This window comes from Colletotrichum jinshuiense, chromosome 8 (assembly GCF_051148585.1).
Source record: "Colletotrichum jinshuiense chromosome 8, complete sequence".
Taxonomy (NCBI): domain Eukaryota; kingdom Fungi; phylum Ascomycota; class Sordariomycetes; order Glomerellales; family Glomerellaceae; genus Colletotrichum; species Colletotrichum jinshuiense.
In genome coordinates, this window is record NC_139315.1 from 3,915,008 (window position 1) to 3,935,322 (window position 20,315).

The 20,315-nt window shown below is 49.6% G+C and overlaps 5 protein-coding genes across 5 annotated transcripts; 2 read left to right on the plus strand and 3 right to left on the minus strand.

The window, feature by feature from the left end:
• Nucleotides 1–4,285: 4,285 nt before the first annotated feature.
• On the minus strand, nt 4,286–5,230 carry EsH8_VIII_001039 (concanavalin A-like lectin/glucanase domain-containing protein; the record flags this gene model as incomplete). The annotated part of the gene is made up of 2 exons (XM_083270081.1): nt 4,286–4,718; nt 4,776–5,230. 2 exons carry the CDS (start codon nt 5,228–5,230, stop codon nt 4,286–4,288), a joined length of 888 nt encoding a protein of 295 aa, XP_083129849.1.
• A 3,310-nt stretch (nt 5,231–8,540) lies between these two features.
• EsH8_VIII_001040 (NADH:flavin oxidoreductase/NADH oxidase family protein) lies at nt 8,541–9,965 on the plus strand (the record flags this gene model as incomplete). The annotated part of the gene is made up of 4 exons (XM_083270082.1): nt 8,541–8,718; nt 8,783–9,450; nt 9,509–9,853; nt 9,912–9,965. 4 exons carry the CDS (start codon nt 8,541–8,543, stop codon nt 9,963–9,965), a joined length of 1,245 nt encoding a protein of 414 aa, XP_083129850.1.
• Nucleotides 9,966–10,851: 886 nt separating this feature from the next.
• EsH8_VIII_001041 (uncharacterized protein) lies at nt 10,852–12,729 on the minus strand (the record flags this gene model as incomplete). The annotated part of the gene is made up of 1 exon (XM_083270083.1): nt 10,852–12,729. The coding sequence occupies one exon, from the start codon at nt 12,727–12,729 to the stop codon at nt 10,852–10,854; it is 1,878 nt and encodes a 625-aa protein (XP_083129851.1).
• Nucleotides 12,730–15,229: 2,500 nt separating this feature from the next.
• On the plus strand, nt 15,230–16,759 carry EsH8_VIII_001042 (uncharacterized protein; the record flags this gene model as incomplete). The annotated part of the gene is made up of 4 exons (XM_083270084.1): nt 15,230–15,419; nt 15,473–15,506; nt 15,566–16,148; nt 16,202–16,759. The coding sequence occupies 4 exons, from the start codon at nt 15,230–15,232 to the stop codon at nt 16,757–16,759; spliced, it is 1,365 nt and encodes a 454-aa protein (XP_083129852.1).
• A 191-nt stretch (nt 16,760–16,950) lies between these two features.
• On the minus strand, nt 16,951–18,275 carry EsH8_VIII_001043 (S8 family peptidase; the record flags this gene model as incomplete). Its single annotated transcript, XM_083270085.1, has 3 exons — nt 16,951–17,396; nt 17,456–17,900; nt 17,973–18,275. The coding sequence occupies 3 exons, from the start codon at nt 18,273–18,275 to the stop codon at nt 16,951–16,953; spliced, it is 1,194 nt and encodes a 397-aa protein (XP_083129853.1).
• Between the last annotated feature and the right edge of the window lie 2,040 nt (nt 18,276–20,315).

The window sequence follows — 20,315 nt, forward strand, 5'->3', positions numbered from 1 at the left end:
ACTAGTGCGGACATCAACCTGACCCGTTGCCTGGCGAACGACAATGGAAGACTTGTGGTATGGCATATCCATCCCTCTTTCGCAACCTCTAAAATAGATTGAAAGCATTCATACTGACCGAGCCTTATAGTGTCGACCATCCAGGTAAACATACATCTTTCAAAGATGTGAGATATAATTTATTAACAGAAGGACTCTTAGCCCCTCGTTCAAGTTTTGCGACTGCGGTCTCGCCGCAGACCGTAGTGTCCTGAACTGCCGATGCACGGACAGCACCGGTACCAAGAAGCCGACCTCTATCGATTTGGGTGAGCAGAAGAACATATGCCCTATGGGACTCATCATATCGTACTGACAATGAGGTTTAGATTCATGCTTGTCTAACATCGACGGAAACCTCCGCTGTTAAACTAGGGTCACGAGTTTGCAACGGCATTATTTCAGCAGGGGTGATATCATAGAACTAGTGTTCGATTACTTAGCCAGAATATGGGCAGGCGGTTAGCAGCAGCGGAGCCGGGGGATTGCATCTCCTGGCTGCCAGCAGCAATACCCCCACTACTGCTGCTACTGCTGTCAACCTTCCTACCTTCTCTTCTATACAAACCGATTTACGAGCTTCTGAATACACTTATTGATATTCGGCGAGCTCCTACCTGCACAGGTATCCTGTGATTCCAATACTTAGAGTAAGGCATAATAATATTCAGGCTTTAACCAAGTTTAGCCCCGACTACCCCTTCTACTGTCATGACAATAATGCCGGATTTGAATAGTTAGCTGCGGCGATAGCTCTACCCCGCCTCGTAGCGAAAATAAGGCAGTATATTCATTTTTATGAGGTTTTATCATAGCAAATAACTATGCGTTTGATGTGGCTGATGGGGCTGAAGATTTTGGTGTTGATATAACTCAATGATGATTCACATGATTTTGAAACCAGCGTAAGGATGGCAACTTTATACAAGGCGTGGTATGACGACAGAAAGCACAATGGTTGAAAAGCTGGTTTGGGTTCCATCGCATCATAGGAACATGCCAAAGTGACTCGTCTATCTCCTTAAACAGCAACAAGAAAACAGCCAAGCACGTTTTCTTCAGATGCGTTATTGACGGATCAATGATAAAACATAGTATTATCGCTTTGCCGCAACTAGAACTTCTGCTTGTAATAATCGAACGACGGCTGGGATCATTATATCATATCTGTCATAATGTGCCTTTGAGAATGTCGCTAGCCAGCACAAAAATGTGCATTTTCGGGCTTCGGTATTATCTCAAAACCGCGCCTCAACCTGGGTGATTGATGGAGCAAAGGTGTAAAGAAAATCAGCCTCGGGAAATTGATTCGACACAGGCCTCTCATGGCGGCGGCAAGGAACCGCCAAGGACACTTCACATATTGTGATTGAGTTAGGCCACAAATGGCGCCTGAAACTGCACTTTGCCTAGAAGTGTGTAGTACTTCAATGACACAGTCTAATCTTCGGCTGCACACGGTATTCGCCCTCTTCTCCCACGAAAACAGATGGTATCGAGCGAGGGTGCCACCGAGAGGACTCTTGCCTCTGCATCATCTGCCCCTTTACTGACCATTTGAGTTACTTTTTCCATCGACTCTCAAAACCCAGAATCATTCCCTGTGTTTGTTATTGCTTTCTATATCGGCTGTGTATGAAACTTTGCCTTACCCACGCTCGTTTAGCACAAGACAACTTAGAGACGTCTGGCACCCATGACAGACTGTCCTCAGAACCATACACACTTTTAAATGACACCCTGGTCACCTGGCGCCAGGCTCTACACTAGCGGAGAGCAGAAGAGGGCACATCACACAAGTCACAGGACGGGAGAAGGATTACGAGGAAGAGGAGAGGAAGACGAGGCGGGTGAGCAGGATTAAGAGATATGTTAATAGTTAAGATTGGTCTGTAGATGGCGGGTGGTATATAGCTACGGAGGAGGTTCTAGGAGAGGGAGGGGAGACTACGACTATGACTACGGGATGGGTGATCACTGTTTCAACATTAGTTAGGAGCCAAGCCGGCAACGCTTGTCAGCAGGCGACAGGGCGACTAGGCGCCTTGTGCCCCAAGGGGACGAACTGGCGTTAAACAATACAAACAAACTGTTGGATTACTCAGCCAGAATACAGGGAGCTGGCCAGCAGCAGCAGCCGGCCGCGGCAGCGGAACCCGGAGATCCAACCTCCGGGCTGGCAATAGTGATATCTTCACTACTGCTGCTGCTGCCAACCTACCTACTCTTCGACACACAAGACAACAGAAGAATACAGTACCAGTTTTGATCCTTTGATTATGTTCGATTACTCCCGTACGGGTACCCTGTGATTCCAACACAAACAAACAAACTTTGCCTTACCCTAGCGATGAATTCGTCCCCCTCCTCATCTGCCTCTAGCCATAAAGCTTCCGCAAGACGGCCAAATCCAGGGCCTAATATTCGCCACTACTTTTCCTATGGAAGCAATCTGCATCTCACCCAAATGGCCCATTGTTTCCCTGAAAGCATTTTCAAGGGAAAGGCGGTGTTGTCTGGATACAGATGGCAAATCAATGAACGCGGAGTAGCCATCGTCGAGTGCCAGGACGGTTCCTCGGTGGAGGGTCTTCTTTTTTCAGTCCAACCCACGGACGAGAAAGCTTTGGATCGCTCAGAGGGTGTATCGAAGGGATTATACCAAAAGTATCTGCGGAAGGTCGCCTTCGAGCCACATGCACTATACGAAGATCTGAAGACTTCCGACCTGGACCAATTGCTTACCAGTCAGGCCAGCGCGACAGACCAAACAGTTTCGAAAATTCAAGTCGCATGTGACAATGCAAGCAAGCTAGATTCGAAAACTATCGCAAATGAAGGTGCATGTTTGCCTGACAGACGTCCGGTTGAAGCCCAGACACAGCCATTCCGCATTCGCCAAGTAAAGGCACTGGTGTACATCAGCGAGAAATACAAAACCGACGGTGTGATTCGAGAGGAATACATATCACGCATGAAGAAAGCGGTGTTGCACGCTATGAACCTGGGTGTCTCCCAATCATTCGTCGAGCAATATATTGTCCCTCACCTGAACCCGGACAATGCCATTCAAGTTGCATCGGTACAGGGCCATGATGAAGGGCAAACGACGACAAAGCGTAATCCTAATGTTGGAAAAACCACCATTGAGCTCTCGAAAAACAGTGAGAGAACAAAGGCGGGGTGGCAGATCAGCCACGCGGAAAAATGAGCAAGTACGATTGCATCCGGACCTGCTTCATATATTAAATCCCCTCGCATTTTGACGTTTACTAGAGTATAACTTTATCCGGTTCGGTGTATACCGAAACTTAGCTCAGCGTCAAGCGCTCGATGCATAATCAGTAGCTGCCAAATGGGCTTTGCTCTGCCACACTTCTTGGAGACCGTACCCGGTTTTTGATTTAGCCAGATGGCAAAGGCAGAAAAAGGCAATTTTCGTCCAAACAATCTCAGATGGTTCATGAAGGATTCAAACTCGAGCTGGTACTTTCATAAAATCATGCTTAGCTAGTGGCATGATAACAACGAGCTTTCGGTCGACCTCTTTGCTTCAAGTAGTTCAACAGGCATCGGACACTGGTTTTAACCACGTCAATCTGACCTTCTACATGTTTTCTTTTGCATATAGACTTAATGTATTCAAACATAACTCAAGGCCGTAACAAAGGCTTACTTAAATGAAGACATCAAATATCACTCTCCACTCCACTCCATACTATTAGCAAACCAGGTTAGTTTACGAGAGAATAGCCATACAGCTCCGCAAGATAAAGTCATTCAATATGTTTCCTTTTTCACTTCAAATCAAGGACATACTTTGCTCATCGTTCCTAATAATGTAATTGCAAAATATCTCTTGACATGAAATGGTCTGTCCGCGGCTAGGTCAACTTGTCTCCTTGCTTAGATGAATAGAACTTGAGAAAGCATCAACCTAAGATAGAGTTCCTGCGCTCTTCACTCCAAAATGTCCAAAGATCAGACAAAATTTCTGCATCAAATCTTCAAGTCATATTCATAATACCTAACGCTTATGCTAATTTTGAAAAAATTGAAAAGAAGTTTGCGCATGCAGCCAAAACCACGCAGTCGTCAAATCCCATATATACAAAATCAGAAAGTCAAAAACATGTACGAGAGAAGAATCGAAGTTGACGGGTACTGGCTGTCCAAAACAGAATACCAAAACGGAAGAGAATTCCTTTTTAGCCCCCAACATTAGACAGACAGGTAAGCAGACCGCTTAGGCGTTGTACACGGCAATGTACTCGGCCTGCAATGTGCCGCCAGAGACAGTGTTCGCAAGAGGCGTGCTGCTGCCAAAGTTGTTGTTCGGAAACGCGCCGCCGATGGCGAGATTGAGCAGGACGAAATGCGGCGAGTGGACAGCCTGGGTCCACACGTCGGCGGGGAGATCCGTCTCGACTATCTGCCAGAACAGGATGCCGTCGACGAACCACCGCACGGCCTCGAGCTCCTGGGTGCGGTCAACCTCGAGGGTGTAGGTGTGGAAGTTGCCCTGGCATGGGCTGTTGGGGCACTGCCGGCTCCCGACCAGGCCGTCCGTCTCCTTGCAGGGGCCGCCCGGGTTAACGCCGCAGTGCATCACGCCCCAGACGCGGTCGATTCCGTTGACATTCTCCATGATGTCGAACTCGCCGATGGCGGGCCAGTTCCTGCGCTTGCCGTTAGTAAGGAGCTTTCTATAAGCGTTGTTTGTGGTTTGATTTTACCAGTAGTTTCCGCGGTACGCACTCCCAAGAGTCCAGAAGGCGGGCCAGTAGCCGATGCCGTTGCTGCCGACGACTGGTAGGTTGAGGCTGGCCTGAATACGCATTTTCCCACCAGCACGAGCCATGAAGTCGGCTCGTTGCGTCTCAATACGGGAGGACGTCCATGATCCAGAGGAGCTCTTAATGGCAGTGATCTGCAGAATTCCCTCGCCGTTCAAGCGGAGGTTGTTGACGCTGCTGGTGTATGTTTGGATCTCTCCAGTACCCCAGTTGGCGGCACCGCCGGGGTAGGAAGTTCCGGTGTCGATGATCCAGTTGGCCGTGTTGGGCAGGGTGTTGGCAGAGCCGACGAAGTCATCGCTCCAGGTCAAGGTGAAGCCAGGGATTGTGGGAACGGCTGCCTGAATGACCGGGAGACCGAGGGCTAAAGCCGTAACGACCTTATTGAAGACCATCTTGCTAGGTCCTGTCAGCCAGGGAAAACTTGGGCAGATCGTATTCAGTCTTACAGTTAAAAGAGAGTGGAGTGAAAAGCAACAAGAGAAGCCAAGAAGGAACGCCTGCAGAGAATGATGCTTGCTGCTGGTCTCATCAATTACATCGAGTTCCAAGAGTCCTTTCTCCTTAAATACCCAGAAGCACATGTCTTCGTCGTCTCGGGGTCCATTCAAGAAAACTGGGGCTCACTCGGGGGGGCAACCGTTTCCTGTCTAGCCGCCGCAGATGTATAGCAGTCCACCATGATACATGAAAGGAGTACCGGCGAAGACCGTCCAGGATGCATGCATGGTGTTGTATCCCTTTCTTACCCCACACTTTCAATTTACCGCCGAACGATGGTAGACTACACGGGTCAGAAAACGGCCCTTTTGAATAATGCTACGCTACTAAGAAACAGCTAATAAGCCTTGGGATATCTCGGGTGTGACCAATGAGAAGATTGGAGGAATACTACAAGTCACGTTTAACTATCATCGAAGGGGGATACTCAAGACCAACAGTTCGTCTGATCTTGACAGGTATACTGGTGGTATTGGGTCCCCTGACTTAATTCCATAGCGTTTCAGCGATCCCCTGACGTTCCCGCACCCAGGGTCATAAATAGCTTTCTGCAGATGGGCTGAGATCAGGACAGGGATGTCAAAGAAGCTCATGGGTCAAAAACCGGCAAGACCGACGATACCTTTTTGCACTTCATTAATCATTGGAAAGACGCATCTCCTGATGTTTGGTGTTCAGTGACAACAACCTTTTTCAAAGGCAAGCCGACCGCCGAAAATGGGGACTTGGGGAGATGGGTCTTGGCGTGGAAAAATAGGAAAAGCTGGCCGGCATCCAATGCGGCGCAGAATGTAACCCTAAGCCCTCGCTCGGCTTGGTATTCCCTCACCACATGTCATCTCGGGGATGTCGGTAGCGATTGATGCGTCCAGCCTTGGTAATGTCACGCAACCCGGCCGGTACATGTGCACATGCATAGGCCATTGCCAACCTTGTGATGCCGGTCATGCAATAGCTACGGCATATGCGGGGAAGACGACAGCGCCACATCACGTTCCTCGACGAAGACTGATATTTTAAGCTTGTTTTGCTGTTCCTGACGATCGGTCCACCACCGGCTCCTCTTCCCCCTCCTCCATTGAAGAGAGCGATGGTGGTCAATTCTCCCCGTAGGTCCCAGCTTCCTAATTCGGCATCTCCACCGCTCTTCTTCGGTGCTTCGCCGGCTTGATTAATAGGGTTCTCGACATCTTACTCTTGTGACCTCCATACCCCGCCAAAATATACTGACTCACGCGGGTGTGACTGCTTCGGGGTCAACGAGGGGGAATGAGCAGGGGCCAATCCCGGCGCGACAAGCGGAGCACCATCTCCGAAAGTAGCGAAGTTCAGGCTTAGACCATTGGAAGTAGGCGACCCTTGCCTCGTGGGTCGCGGTCGCCAGCGACGGCCCGATTGATTCTCGGGCCTGGTGACGTCGGGGTTGAACGCCGTTAAGAGACACGACATCCGGGAAGGCGGGTAGGCATCGCCCTATACGGCCGGGAAAAGACGGCGAAGATGGATACCTGCATAAAGGCCGTGGTTCATTCCTGGGGAATCTGGGGTTTGGATATCGTCCGTGCTTCGACGCGCACCCAAGGTGATGATTGGGGGCCCAAGGAGCCCAATACCGGTATGTCCACCGTGGACTACAACTGGCGGGTTCGAGATGGACTGCCCCTTCATCTTGGCAATATGGCACCGAAAATGATGTATTGATTGCGAGCTGCATCGATGTTAGAACATACGTAGGGTGGCCGATCAGAAAATCTATGTGACAAGACGTTAAAATTCTACTCAGCCAAATATCACAATGTATCATGTTGGGGCAGATTAAAAACATACCGAGAAATTTAAATTGCAGCTTCCGCTGGGGTTGAAAAGTCGGCGTAGAGAGGGAATTCTGATTCGTTGCTAACCTTGAAAAGTCGCCCTCTGCACACCAAAATAATGCATCAAACCATTCCCATCAATCTTTTGGCTTCTCTGCTGGAGATCATAGTTCGTCTCTCAGAACGGTCTTTTGGGATAGTCAGCTTCAACCCTTCGTTATCAAGTGGTGCAAAAACCGGCAGATGACGGATCAGCTTGGTAAGTGAAGCAAGCCGCTTCGGTTCCTCCCGCAGCTGACGTGCAGGCGTGACAAAGCTGACTTGGCTGACCTGTCTTAGTCTCGACCATGTATTGTTGCGGGATCCTGATTCCCTGAGCAAAACTGCGAGATCTCAGCCCTTGGGAAGAATGCCACACTCTGCGGGTTCTTCTCAGATGTCGAGGCAATTTTGACGCCTGATATACACCCGGGGAATTCAAAGGTCTGCAATGTTGACATCGCCACGGAGCTGGCGCAATGTACCAGGTATTCGTTCAAATGATCACTTCTGCATGAGAAATACCCAATGTTTAGAGTGCTGACTCATTGCATCAAACTCCGCAGTGCCGGCAGCGGAGTTTTAAAGACAACACTAAATGACGCCATGAAATCAGGCAACCGTCCAATTCATCCGCTGTCACCTTTTTGCCTGCGGTCAGAGTCATAGATGTTTTCTTTCCTGACCAAGGGATCTTCCAGAGCTTGATTAATATGCAAGATTGAAGGTGTTAAGCCTAAGTCCGAGTGGAGTGGGTCGAGTTCCCGTCAAAAGCACGTGCCTTTGTCCGTCCTTTGTCCGCTTTGGTCTGCCTGAACCAAAGTGCATCCCTTAGAATACGTGAATAGGCACAACTGGCAAAGGAAAACAATAACCCACTCTTTTGTCGATTCAGTATTCTCCGTAGGGCAATTCGGCGGGATTATCCCACCGGCTAGGGGGACTAGCCTAATGCTCATGAGAGGCGTGAACAGGGCCGGAGTGCCTCGGCAGACTTTGCAATCCTTTATTCCACGGACAGAACGGATAGATTATTACCCCGGGCTGTGGACCCTCCCGTTTCACTGGAAAGGCGATGTTTGTAATCCGTTTAGTCGACCAGCAATTGCTCTTCCCTATCTGCAGTGGGACCACGGCCGTGCGCTAGGTACGCGTCGCAACAATGGGGTTAATAAATTTTGAATTTGTACATGAATAGCAACGCGCCCTACTGCTTCTATCTTGGACATGTCCTGACAATTCATCCACCTCGTCGAAACTGGAACCTCAACAACCTTAAACTCTACTCAATTCGCCAGTAGTGTTTTTCTCGTAGTCACTAAACATACGGAACATAAGACATTAGAACATCATGTCAAATTCAACAATTGCGAAGCCATTGACGCTGAAATGCGGACTCACTCTGCCGAACCGACTCGTCAAGGCTGCGATGGCTGAGAACTGGGCCGATAAGGAAGCTTTGCCCACAAAAGAGTTGCATGCGCCCTACGGCGAGTGGGCAGATGGCGAATGGGGTCTCGTCATGACCGGTATGTTGCAAGCCATCTAGGATTGCCCACTGCGGCAGGAAGCTTATCGCGTAATCAATCACAGGCAACGTGGAAGTCGATCTCAGATATCTTGGGTCACCAAAGGACGTCGCGTACAATGACACCATTCCCTACGACCGCATGCTCAAGGCCTGGAAGGCCTGGGCCAATGTCTGCAACCGCAATGGCACACCGACCATCGTGCAGATTAACCATCCCGGCCGTCAGTCGCCTTTCGGCGCCGGAACCCGCGGCTTCTTTGAGAAAACCCTTGCCCCCAGCGCCGTGCCCCTGAACCTCGGCGACGGCATTCTCCCGCGCCTTATCAACTCGCTCCTCTTTGGTACCCCCCGTGAGATGACCGTTGCCGATATTAAGGATGTCGTGCGTCGCTTCGCACAGACGGCCAAGTTGGCGTCCGACGCCGGATTCGCCGGTGTTGAGATCCACGGCGCGCATGGCTATCTCCTCGCTCAGTTCATGTCCGAGAAGATCAACCAACGGACCGACGAGTACGGCGGATCCCCTGCCGGCCGTGTCAAGATCATCGTTGAAGTCATCCGCGCTATCCGTGAAGCCGTGCCCAAGGATTTCTGTGTGGGTATCAAGTTCAACTCTGTGGATCACCAGTCCCAGGCCGAGCTTGATGCCTGCATTGAGCAGTTGAAGTTGATCACAGAGGCCGGCGTTGACTTCTTGGAAGTCAGTGGTGGTACTTATGAGGACCCCTTGGTAAGTCATCAGAGAATTCAACACATGAAAGATTCTGGGCTGTTTCTAACTTTACCAGATGTCCACTGGTGTTTCCGACGAGAAGAAGTCGGACCGCACCAAGGCCCGCGAAGCCTTCTTCCTGGAGTTTGCACGCGCCATCCGCCGCGACTTCCCCGATGTTCCCCTAATGGTGACTGGCGGCTTCCGTACGCGCCAGGGTATGGAGGCAGCGCTCGAAAACAACGGCTGCGATCTCATCGGCCTGGGAAGACCTGCTGTTCTGAACCCGGCACTGCCTAAGAACACCGTCCTCGCTGCCGATGTCAAGGATGAGGACGCGAAGCTGTACGCGAGAAAGATTGAAGCGCCTTGGATCGCACAGAAGCTTGGCATCAAGGCAATTGGTGCCGGTGCCGAGTCGGTAAGTCCAAATTTATTTGCGTCGGTTTGCTGGGCTCGCATGCTAACAATATATCCAGGCATGGTACGGTGGTGAGATTCGTAAGTTGGGCAAGCCTTTGAAACTTACTTAATTGGAGACGAAACCGGGCTGTTAGAGATGAAATTCAATACGATACCTTGAGCAACAAAATGAGTTTTTTAGATACCAAATTTTGGTATTTGGGGACCTTGAAAAGGTCAATTTTACAGTATAGAGACCTAGCGGAAGATTAGAAGCAGCTTAGTGTGGTTATTTTCTAATTGAATTATAGAGTAGCGAGTTTGATATCCTCAAGCCTTTTGCTTACTTTACTGTTTGCTGTGTGTAAAACGAGACAGGCTCTCTGACACATGAAGGCTAATTGTGCAATGTTGAGCCAAGACCGATGAATCCTTGTAATGTATGACGGCCATTAGAACATAAGCACAGAAAGCCTACTCCGGGGGCATACCTAGACACACGAACTGATGACTAGTAGAAACTCCCCCAACCATACGCTCCCTCCCCTTCAATGCCGGCTTGAAATCCGTTCCATGCACTCGCAGCCGTCTGCTTTACGAGCCCGAAGGGTTATACTCATTGCATCACACCGTCGGGATACTTGAAATAGCTACCGTTTGTCAGATGGGCTGGTATTTTCATTCTTCAAGCCAGCACTGCTACTCTCATCGACAACTATCAGACTCAGGATCTTGCATTCTTTTACTCGGGTCTGCGGGAGTACCGGTCCGATACTTCAGAGCCTCCGTATTATATCACAGCAAATGCTTTCGGACAGTATCTCAAAGTGAATGTGGGCTGCTTGAGAGTCAAGGCGACTAGCCATAGCTAGGATTTACAGTTTAAGCTGAAATTAAACGACCTATTAGCATATGTGATTTACATTACACAAAGTCCATCTCGGTCCATCCATTGACAAGTACGTAATGCATTGGCATCTGTATATACGCTGTTCGATATGACCATGCACCAGTAACTCATGCGGGTAGTGTCCCGCTGATGGACCAATACACGTTGTAATTAAACCCATGTGCCTCATAAAATGGCCCAAGGGTTACCGACTTGCCCCCTGCCGTCGCCGTAAAACTCAATCCGGTAGTTCCGCTTCGCTTCACAGTAGCTAGATCCAAAGCCGGTGTGGTTGAGAGAGTCTCACTGCCGTAGTTACCGCTCAAGATTACGGGGCCGAACGCCAACGCCGCGATGTTTGCGTTATCATTGGCGCGTACAATCTGTAATTTCATCGGTAACTTGACCACCACGGTGTCGCCTGAAGTCCATGTGCGGTCGATCGAGGCGTACGTCCCAGCTTCTGCATTCGTGGTCTGGCCTCCGACGGTGACCTGGGCCCCAGAAGCCCATGCGGGGATTCTAACGCGCAGAATCCACCTACCAGCGCCGGCGATCGTAAGCGTGGTTGTGTCGCTACGCGGGAAGTCGTTTGTTTGCGTGACAGTGACGCTACGCTGGGTCCACCTCAGCACCGATGGGATGAAGAGGTTAACGTAGAGAGCCGAGTTGTCGTAGAAATAAATTGAGTCCATAAGCTTCGTGTTCGTTTCCAACCCAGTGCCCTGGCAACACCAGAACGAATTGTAGTCGGTACTCCAGGTGCCACCACCCCAGGCAGGACCGACGCCTCGGCGGCCACCGGGATTGAGGGGAGTGAAATAGGTGACATGTCCGTGGCTATCAGATGGGTTCTGCTGACCAAGAAGATGGTTTAGAAGTGCCCGTTCGTAAAAGTCAAAGTACGTTGTCGTGCTCGGATTTGTCAACCATAGCTCCCTGGTAAGCTTGAGCATATTGTATGTGTTGCATGCTTCGCAAGTGTCTTGGTTCAGAAAACCAGCAATAGCATTGGGAAGTCTGAAGTGCTCTGACTGACTGTTGCCACCGATGGCATATGAATGTGCGCTGACGGTAATGTTCCACGCATTGCGGGCGATATCCTGGTACCGACTGGTTCCCGTCGCTTTGTACTCGCGCGAAGCGCCAATCCACTTAGGAACCTGGGTATTTGCATGCAAGCCATTAAGGCTATCCTGATTCACGGCTAGAGGGTCAAAGATGACGGCGTGGTCAAACCGCTGGGCGACGGTAAGCCAGCGCTGGTCACCCGTCTGATGAAAAATATCGGCCATGACTTCGTTCATACCTCCAAACTCTGTGCTCATCATTGTTTGCATCTGTGCATACGTGAGCTTCCCCGTCCGTAAGTCGACCCACGCCGCCATCGCAAGGAGTACGTCGCGGGCATTGGTGTCGCCAATGTGGCGCCAGACGTCGAGTAGACCGGCCATGGTCTTGTGAATGGCGTAGTATGGCACATTGCCGTTGGTGAGAGTGCGCTTCTCGACAGCATCAATCTCGGACTCGGGGAAGCCGGAGAGGTATCCCGTGTTGAACCCGACATTGCTGTTATTATCCTGGCACTTTTTGAGCTCGGCCGCGAAATATGTCGCTCTGGTCTTGCAATCATTATCTCGGAGCTGGGCGTAGCAGTAGGCCCAGGCATTGAGAAAGTGGCCTTGGAAGTGCGTCCGAAATGGAAAGTCTGGGGCATCCCAACCGCCGTTCGCCTGAGCATTGTTGATAGACAGCCCGTGATTTTTACGGAAATTGTACAACAGGCGTTCGACGTCAACCCACTTGAGATACACGAGGGTGCGGGCCTGATTGTCGAAGAAACGGCCGCTACTAAGAGTGACCTGGCTGATGTCGAAGGGCCATGCAGAGACACCTTTTTCCTGGCTCACTGGAGGAACAGCTTGGGCGTTTGCGCCTAGGAAGGGAAGGCCTTTGGTAAGGACGAGAGTTGCCAGGCCATAGAGTACTCCTGTCTTGAGCCACATGATGCAGGCTTTAGATGTGGAAGGAATAAAACCTAGCAATATGGACTATTGTTGTGGGCAGAAGATATATAGCTTCTGTTAAGATTTAGAGATACGCAAGCCATTACGGCTGTGAAAAGCAAGGACGGAGAGCTCACTTATAACTTCCGTATAAAAAGCTCACAAACAAGAAAATTCTCCTGAAGCCACAATTAGACTCGGCCTAGCTGATGGAAATCAACCTCGTGATACTGCGGGCTCCAACCGTATCTCGCCCAGCGACTGGTGCGCATGCTCCATAGCGGAGGTAAGGTTACAATTGTCAATTAATCGCATGTTGGTCGTATATTAATGCAAGCTAGACTCTGACTGCCTTTCCCCGCCATGCGGGGAAGACGCGGGCGACGATTTTATTGGCGCGGTACTCTAGAGAGTTTGCCTGCCTTTATAACAATGTCCCTCCAGTCCAACCCTCGCCTTGTTGAATGTAACTGTTGATGACAGGCTACGATACGGCCAGGAACGGTGCGGAGTTCCGTGCCTTCCCTGTCATTTGTGGTCGCTAGTATTTCCGTGGCTGCGACATATAAGTGAAAGGTTACATCGTGCAAATCAAGCGCTGGGGAAAAGCTTGGTGAAGGATATCAATATGGATTCATTCAATATGTTTTCAAGCTAGCAACCGGTACCTGTGAACCCATTCGCCATGAATGTTTTCGAAGGTCCATTCTCGTTCAGGTATGCATTGGTTTATAAAATCGCAGTACGATTAGGTACTACCGGTCACACGTGGTTGACAGGCAGTTAACAATGCTCTGTTAATGGCCCCCACAGCTTTCTGGTGGCGGCCCCACCCCACATTATAACATCAACGAACGAGCTTTATTCTTGAGAAGTCCTGAACACCATAGTGGGAACGGCCTTGAGACTACCCAGACCCTGCGTCTGTCGACGTAGCTTTACCATTTTTCAAAGGCCCCAAATCCTCAAGGTTGGTTTACACACTCTTTACTTAAATATTTACGTCTAGTTCATAGCGCCGTTGGTTGATTCCACACACCTGATTGTACTAACATGAGTGAGCTCGGGCGAAAGATCACGGGGCCAATTCAGGCCGAGCCGAATTTCGGCCGCCCAGCTCAAGATAAAGGACTTCTTCATCTCCATCAACAAAAGGCAGTGAAGTGATTGATGTAGGTTTAAATATCATTGGATAACAACATGTTTTTTAATGGCTACCCATGTGGCTTGGTGGCTACCTGGTGTAGGTACAACCAATGGGTAATAGTTTGTGGCTTCCCTAACCATAGGGAAAAGGATAGAAATAAATCCAATCCTGTTGGTATCATAGGGTACATGTACGGGTGACAGATCGACAAACAATCTCTGTAGTTTTAAAGCTGTAAAATCGGTATTGAGCAGAGTGAGTAGAAAGATTAGCAGCAGCAGCGGCGGTGGAGATATTGCCGTTGGCAGCCCGTAGGTAGAGTCTCCCGGTTCCACAGCCGCGGCCGGTTGCCGGCCGCTGCTGACCGCCTGTCCGTATTATGGACGGGTAATCCAACATCCCTCAAATCAGAACCCATCAAGGGCTCTCGATTATTCACATGTGCAACACATCTGCATACGCTCAACAATTTTGTGACTCATGAATTACCTCAATCCAAGAGATTACCCTCTGATGACTGGTCCAGGAAATTGCACTGTTCTTTCCCGAAAGCTCGTCATATCGTGCATATAACTCTGTAAAGAAGAAAGGTAAAGCATGCTGAAAGCCGCGTAAGCTTCCATCAGGGAAGATAGAGAATATGGAGAGATTGATTTAATTGGCAAGGCAAATATGCACTGACTGAAATGCATGCGCGATACGGTGTCTAATCTGCCTCCAAGAAGGACGGGTTCATACACAACGACAGCACAAGCAAGGGACAGTCCTCATATGGTGTATATGCAGGGCAAGATCATAAAAGCTGATTTAACATTGAGGAGCAGAAGAGGATAATAATGTTGGTAATCCGATAATTAGCTACTCGATTGATTGGTGGGTTAACAATTACCCAGCCAAGATCCATTCTCATGAATATTAGAAGCTCATCGGCCGATTGACACCCGATGCCCGCTGCAATGATCACAAAAAGGCGTTCCAGCCAACAGCTAAAAGACAACTTTTAGCATCAAATTAATAATTGAAACTCTGGGGGAGGCGTACGCCCTTAAATAACTGGGCCGAGTCTGATTGCCAATCATCCTGGGAAAGTCATTCCCGGCCAGGCAGCTGATTCCGCCGGCCGACCTCGGAGAATTGGGGATGATCCCCAACAACTCTTGGCGCGGGGCATCCTTTATTAATGAGAATGCCCACAACCTGATAATAGTGATTGGCCGCTAGTACTCTACGGCCCGCCGGGTGACGATTCTGGTTGCCATTTTGTTGTTGCTGCCCTTGTGTGCCAATGCAATTACTTTGAAAGTTGGATGCCGTGGCAAGTTAAATTTTAGTACAGCAATACTTTCATCCACAATGAACGAGAAACAAGCTTCAACTCAGCGGGTGCTTCCATCGCCTAACACGGGCGTTGGTCACCCAAATCACCTGCAAGACACCGAAACAATTGCGAGAAGAGTTACTGCGGACATCAGCAGAACCGCCTCTCGGCCGAGCATAGTCATCGACACACCCCCCGACGGAGGTTTGAGAGCGTGGATGGTCGGTCAGTACTGTCGACCAAAATTTGAAATGGATAAATCTCTAACGATGCCTCAGTTTTGAGCACGCTTTTAGTCACGATGAACACTTGGTCAGTGGTTTAAACTTTATGGGTACGTTCGCAGAGTTGCACCGCTAACAAAATAGCAGGGGTGTTGCCAACTCTTTCGGAGTTTTCCAGCCGTACTTCACAACCTTATTCTCACGATCTCCCTCCGATATCTCCTGGATCGGCTCATTCGAAGTCTTTCTCCTCTTCTTTGTCGGTACCTTCACCGGACGCTGGACAGACATGGGTTTCTTCCGATCACTATTTATTACCGGTTCTTTCCTGGTCGTCGTAGGAATGGTTGCTGCTTCATTTTGCACGACGTATTGGCAGTTCTTCCTCGCCCAGGGCATCTGTCTAGGTCTCGGTAATGGCTGTCTATTCTGCCCATGCATGGCGGTTACTTCGACATATTTTGCGAAGCGCCGCGCTTTGGCATTCGGGTTGACTGCCGCTGGAGCTGTCGTTGGCGGATTGGCCTTTCCTAGTATGGTTCGACAGTTGTTACCACTAATTGGACTGGGCTGGACAATTCGGTCAATGGCTTTGATTCAGCTTGTAACCCTTTCTATCGCTGGCCTACTAATCAAGACCCGAATCCCGCCTCGACAAGCCGCACCGCTGGTCGAATGGGCGGCTTTCAAAGAATCCGAGTATAGCTTCTATGCGATTGGGGCATTCATGGTAAGGATTTGGCACTTCCCAGCATAACAGAATGCTAACAGCGTTAATTCCAGTGCTTTTGGGGAACTTACTTTGCATTCCATTACATAGCCGCTTTTTCTCGCGACATTCTGGGGCTGTCATACACCGACTCGCTAGATCTCCTGCTTGTTCTTAATTGTGTAGGTGCCTTTGGCCGCATTATTCCAGCTCAAATCGGCGATGTTATCGGCACTATAAACATCTATGCCCCTATGGCTTTCATGACCGGCACCATCATGTTTACGTGGATCGGTGTCCATACCACGAAAGGATTGTATGTTTGGGCGGTGTTTTATGGATTCTCAGTCGGCGGCGTACAGTCGTTATTCCCAGCAGTCCTCAGCAGCCTGACTACAGACCCACAGAAGCAGGGCACGAGGATGGGAATGGTCTTCACTGTGGTCAGCTTCGCATCCCTTACAGGATCGCCAATTGCGGGGGCAATCATCAACGCAATGGGGGGCAGTTATGTAGGCGCCCAAGGATTCGCTGGAAGCTGCATGATTCTCGGCATGATTTTCGTCCTCTCCGCAAGGGTTTGCAAGACTAGAAAGATGGGGGCTGGTGCACTCGCTTGGGTCAAGGTTTAAACATCAACCTTGCAAGAGCCTACCATACGATTTATAAGATTTACGGTGAAATTAAAATGGGGTATTATTTTATAGACTCTTCGCGCCTAAATGGCAGACCTATAATATTCATTCATAATCTATCTTCTTAATCCGCAAATGGCATAAATATCTCAAGAAAGTATGTACATTGAATTATTTTAGTTTTTCCCTTACTCGGCACCGTTGAAAGCAACGAGGTTGGGCGAACCCTCTTGAAGGCCAGTGGCGGCACCCTCGGTAGCAAGGGCCAAGATACGAGCAGTCAAGGCCGCAGGAGTGCTGATGTCCTCCAGGACAGCCAGGTACAGGGCCAGACCAGCAACGTGTGGCGTAGCCATGGAGGTGCCGGTGGTGGTGTAAGTGGCAGAGTTGGAACCAATCCAGGCCGAAAGGACGTCGCTTCCGGGGGCAAGAATGTCGACAGCATCGCCGTAGTTGGAGTAGCTGGGCTCATCCCAAGCAGAGTCAATGGCTCCAACAGTAAGGGCGTCAGGAGCGGAGGCCGGGGATCGCGTGGATGCCGGGAGGTTCTCGTTACCGGATGCAACGACGCTGAGAATGCCGTCTTCGAAAGCGCCGGCGACAGCGTTGTTGAAGGCAGTTGAGGCACCGCCACCTGCAAATATTGTTAGCTTCTAATGTCAGTGATGGAGGGGCGGTAACGGTATGCCTTACCAAGTGACATGTTGATGACAGAACGGCTCGCGCGGCCCTTGGCAACAATATCCTCCACGGCCCATTGATAGCCGTCTAGGATAATGGAGGTAGTTGATTGACGGCCGATGAAAACCTTGACATCAACCAAGGTGGCCTTCTTTGCAACACCGTATGTCTTGCCGCCAATAGTGCCGGCGACGTGGGTACCATGTCCAAATGTGTCATCAAACTCACCACCGGCGGCGTTGTAACCCTGCTCAGCACGCCCTTCAAACTCGTTGTGATTGATGTTGATGCCGCTGTCAACGACGTAGGCGTAGCTACCCTCGCCAGCAGAATCATCGTAGCGGTAAGTAGTCGAGCCAGGTTGGCGGCTTGAGATGGAACCGAGACCCCAGGTGGCGCCGGTCTGGGTGGTAAATGCCTCCAAGGTATAAATTTGCTCAGGTTCAATCTCGACAACCTAGCAGTTGTGTTAATTGAATCCTTTGATCAATATTGACCAGCAATTCTGACGGATAGAGATATGACATACATCAGAGTTGTTCCTCAGCTCCTCAATCGTAACGTCGTCAAAGTGGCCGGAATAGCCGTTGAATTTACCGATCTTATACTTCTTCTCAACACCAGCAGTGTCTCGACGGCTCATGCTGCGCTTGTGAACCGCATCAACCCAGCTCAAGTGAGAGTCGATATCGCGTGTGGAGATACCTGGCTTGAGGGTGATGATGAACTTTCCGGTGACGTCAGGCGCAGGCTCATCACGAGCAGTAGGCGCAGCGGCCCCGAAAGAGACGAGGGCGGCGACGACAGCCGTTATGTTCTTGAAGTTGACCATCGTGGCAATTCGACACTATGGTGAAGATAAATCGTTCACAATGGAAGAGGAGATGATTCGAGAAGCTGCCGATAATGTGCTCTACGTTTGGGCAAAGGGCAGACGCGGCTCTTATTTGTAACACCGCCACGCTGGCAGGTATCCAGGGTCATGGCGTTATTGTGTTATAAATTATGTTGGGTTTATTAGCTGCAGGTCGACAATCGACAATGCTAGACTCCATCTCGTTAGTCTTCGGGGACAGGAAAGGGGAGTTGAAGCCAAGACGGTGCAGGAAGTGGCACGGCGATGCCAAGAATAAATATATTGGACGACAGCGGTGCAAGAGCCCACAATGGATGGCAACACTAGCCCTGAGCTCGTATTTTTAGAAGCTTACTCTTTCAGCCCCATAAGGAGAATCTGGAAATTCGTACCTATATTCAATCCCTTATTGTCTTATTGTGGTTGTCTAATTATGTATCCATATAGCATGCTGGAATTCAGGGGATTCTGCAAATGGGGCTTCTAGGGGGTGGAACCAGTCTAGCAAGGTTGTCGGAAGCGCGATGTCACGTCATACTAAAAGGAACTGCCTGTTCTAGTCCTTGCGTCCGAACTCGTAACGGCTGCACAGGCCATTCTGCCGTAAGGCTTGGCGAGAGAGGGTTGGGAACTGGGTAACCTCGGTGAAGAATAGTCTGGGGAATGGATCGGCAGTGTTGATTTTGATGTGGGTAAAGAAAGTATCGAGCGTTCATGGGCGATTTCCGTAGTGGCCAAAGGACTTGACTCGTTCGGCTTGGCCCGGTAAACACCTTCCATAGTAAGCTTAATGTACATGTCTAACTTTATATTTGCAAGCTCGAAACAACCCAGAATATTAGAGATTGATAGCAATCAAACCAGCTAAGCGCGCATAGTAGGGCTGTGAATTCATACAATGAATCACCTCACGTTGGTTCGATGCTAGCAATCCTGGACGCGGATGATAAGTCTCATTAGTACCTGAGCCCCTGTATTTTTGTGGTTTGAGTCACTGCGCGGGGAACTGGCATCGGAGATTGCATGAGCCAGCATGAAATTTTTTGATGGCAGCGCCGTAGTTGTGCATAATCCGAAACATGATCGTCGTTGGCAAACCAGGAATTAGACACCTCTATCTACACATGGCCTGCGAATCGCCATGTCCCTGGTAAAGAAACGATTTGATGCTCAGTTCAAAAGACACGCTCCTTCAAAACACCCTGCGATTCCATACTACCCAAGATGTGTCAGGCACCCTCGACTTGTGATACTCGCTGTATCCGTACCACACCAACAGCCCAAGGATCGTATCGAGAAGGGCGAGATCCATCGGGTCCACCGACATATATCTCCAAGGGTTCAGAGGGCTGGCTTAGTCAGGATGAGTAGGCCCCGTCAGTAGATAATATCGAAGTTACACTTCTGGCTTGTGCAGATGAGTTTTTCTCAAACGCCTAAGGCTGGCATCTAAATAAACCCAAATAATCAGTAAGGCTGACATATTTTGCCCGAAAAATGCGTTATAAAAGCCAATGAAAAGTCAACAAAGTCTTCTGTTAATGTTTGTATCACAGTGATACCCACGGGTAGTAGCTCGACGACTACCACAATAGTATTCGTTAAACTGGCTCTGATATTATAAGTCCAAGAAGAAAAAGGTCAGCAATAGGAGCAGCAAGGAAGATATCGCCGTTGGCTGCCCGGAGGTAGAATGTCCGGATTCCGCTACTGCCGCTGACCGCCTACCTGTATTCTGCCCGGGTAATCCAATGGTGACGGTCTAGGCATCTGGATTGCAAAGGATGCCAACAGTTTCCTAAACAACAACAATCTTCTTTTATAGGAAGATGCAACATACGAGCCGTGTAGAGATATGCAATAATATAAAGGCAACTCATGGTTAAAAGCAAATAAAATTGATGTTGGAGGTCATGGAGCTGCGTAAGTACAGTCAGAAGCTGTTTCAGTAGAATTTGAGCCTTCTGATCACAAGGCTTCCCCGGAAGTTTAGGCGATGGGATACCAGATTTGGTA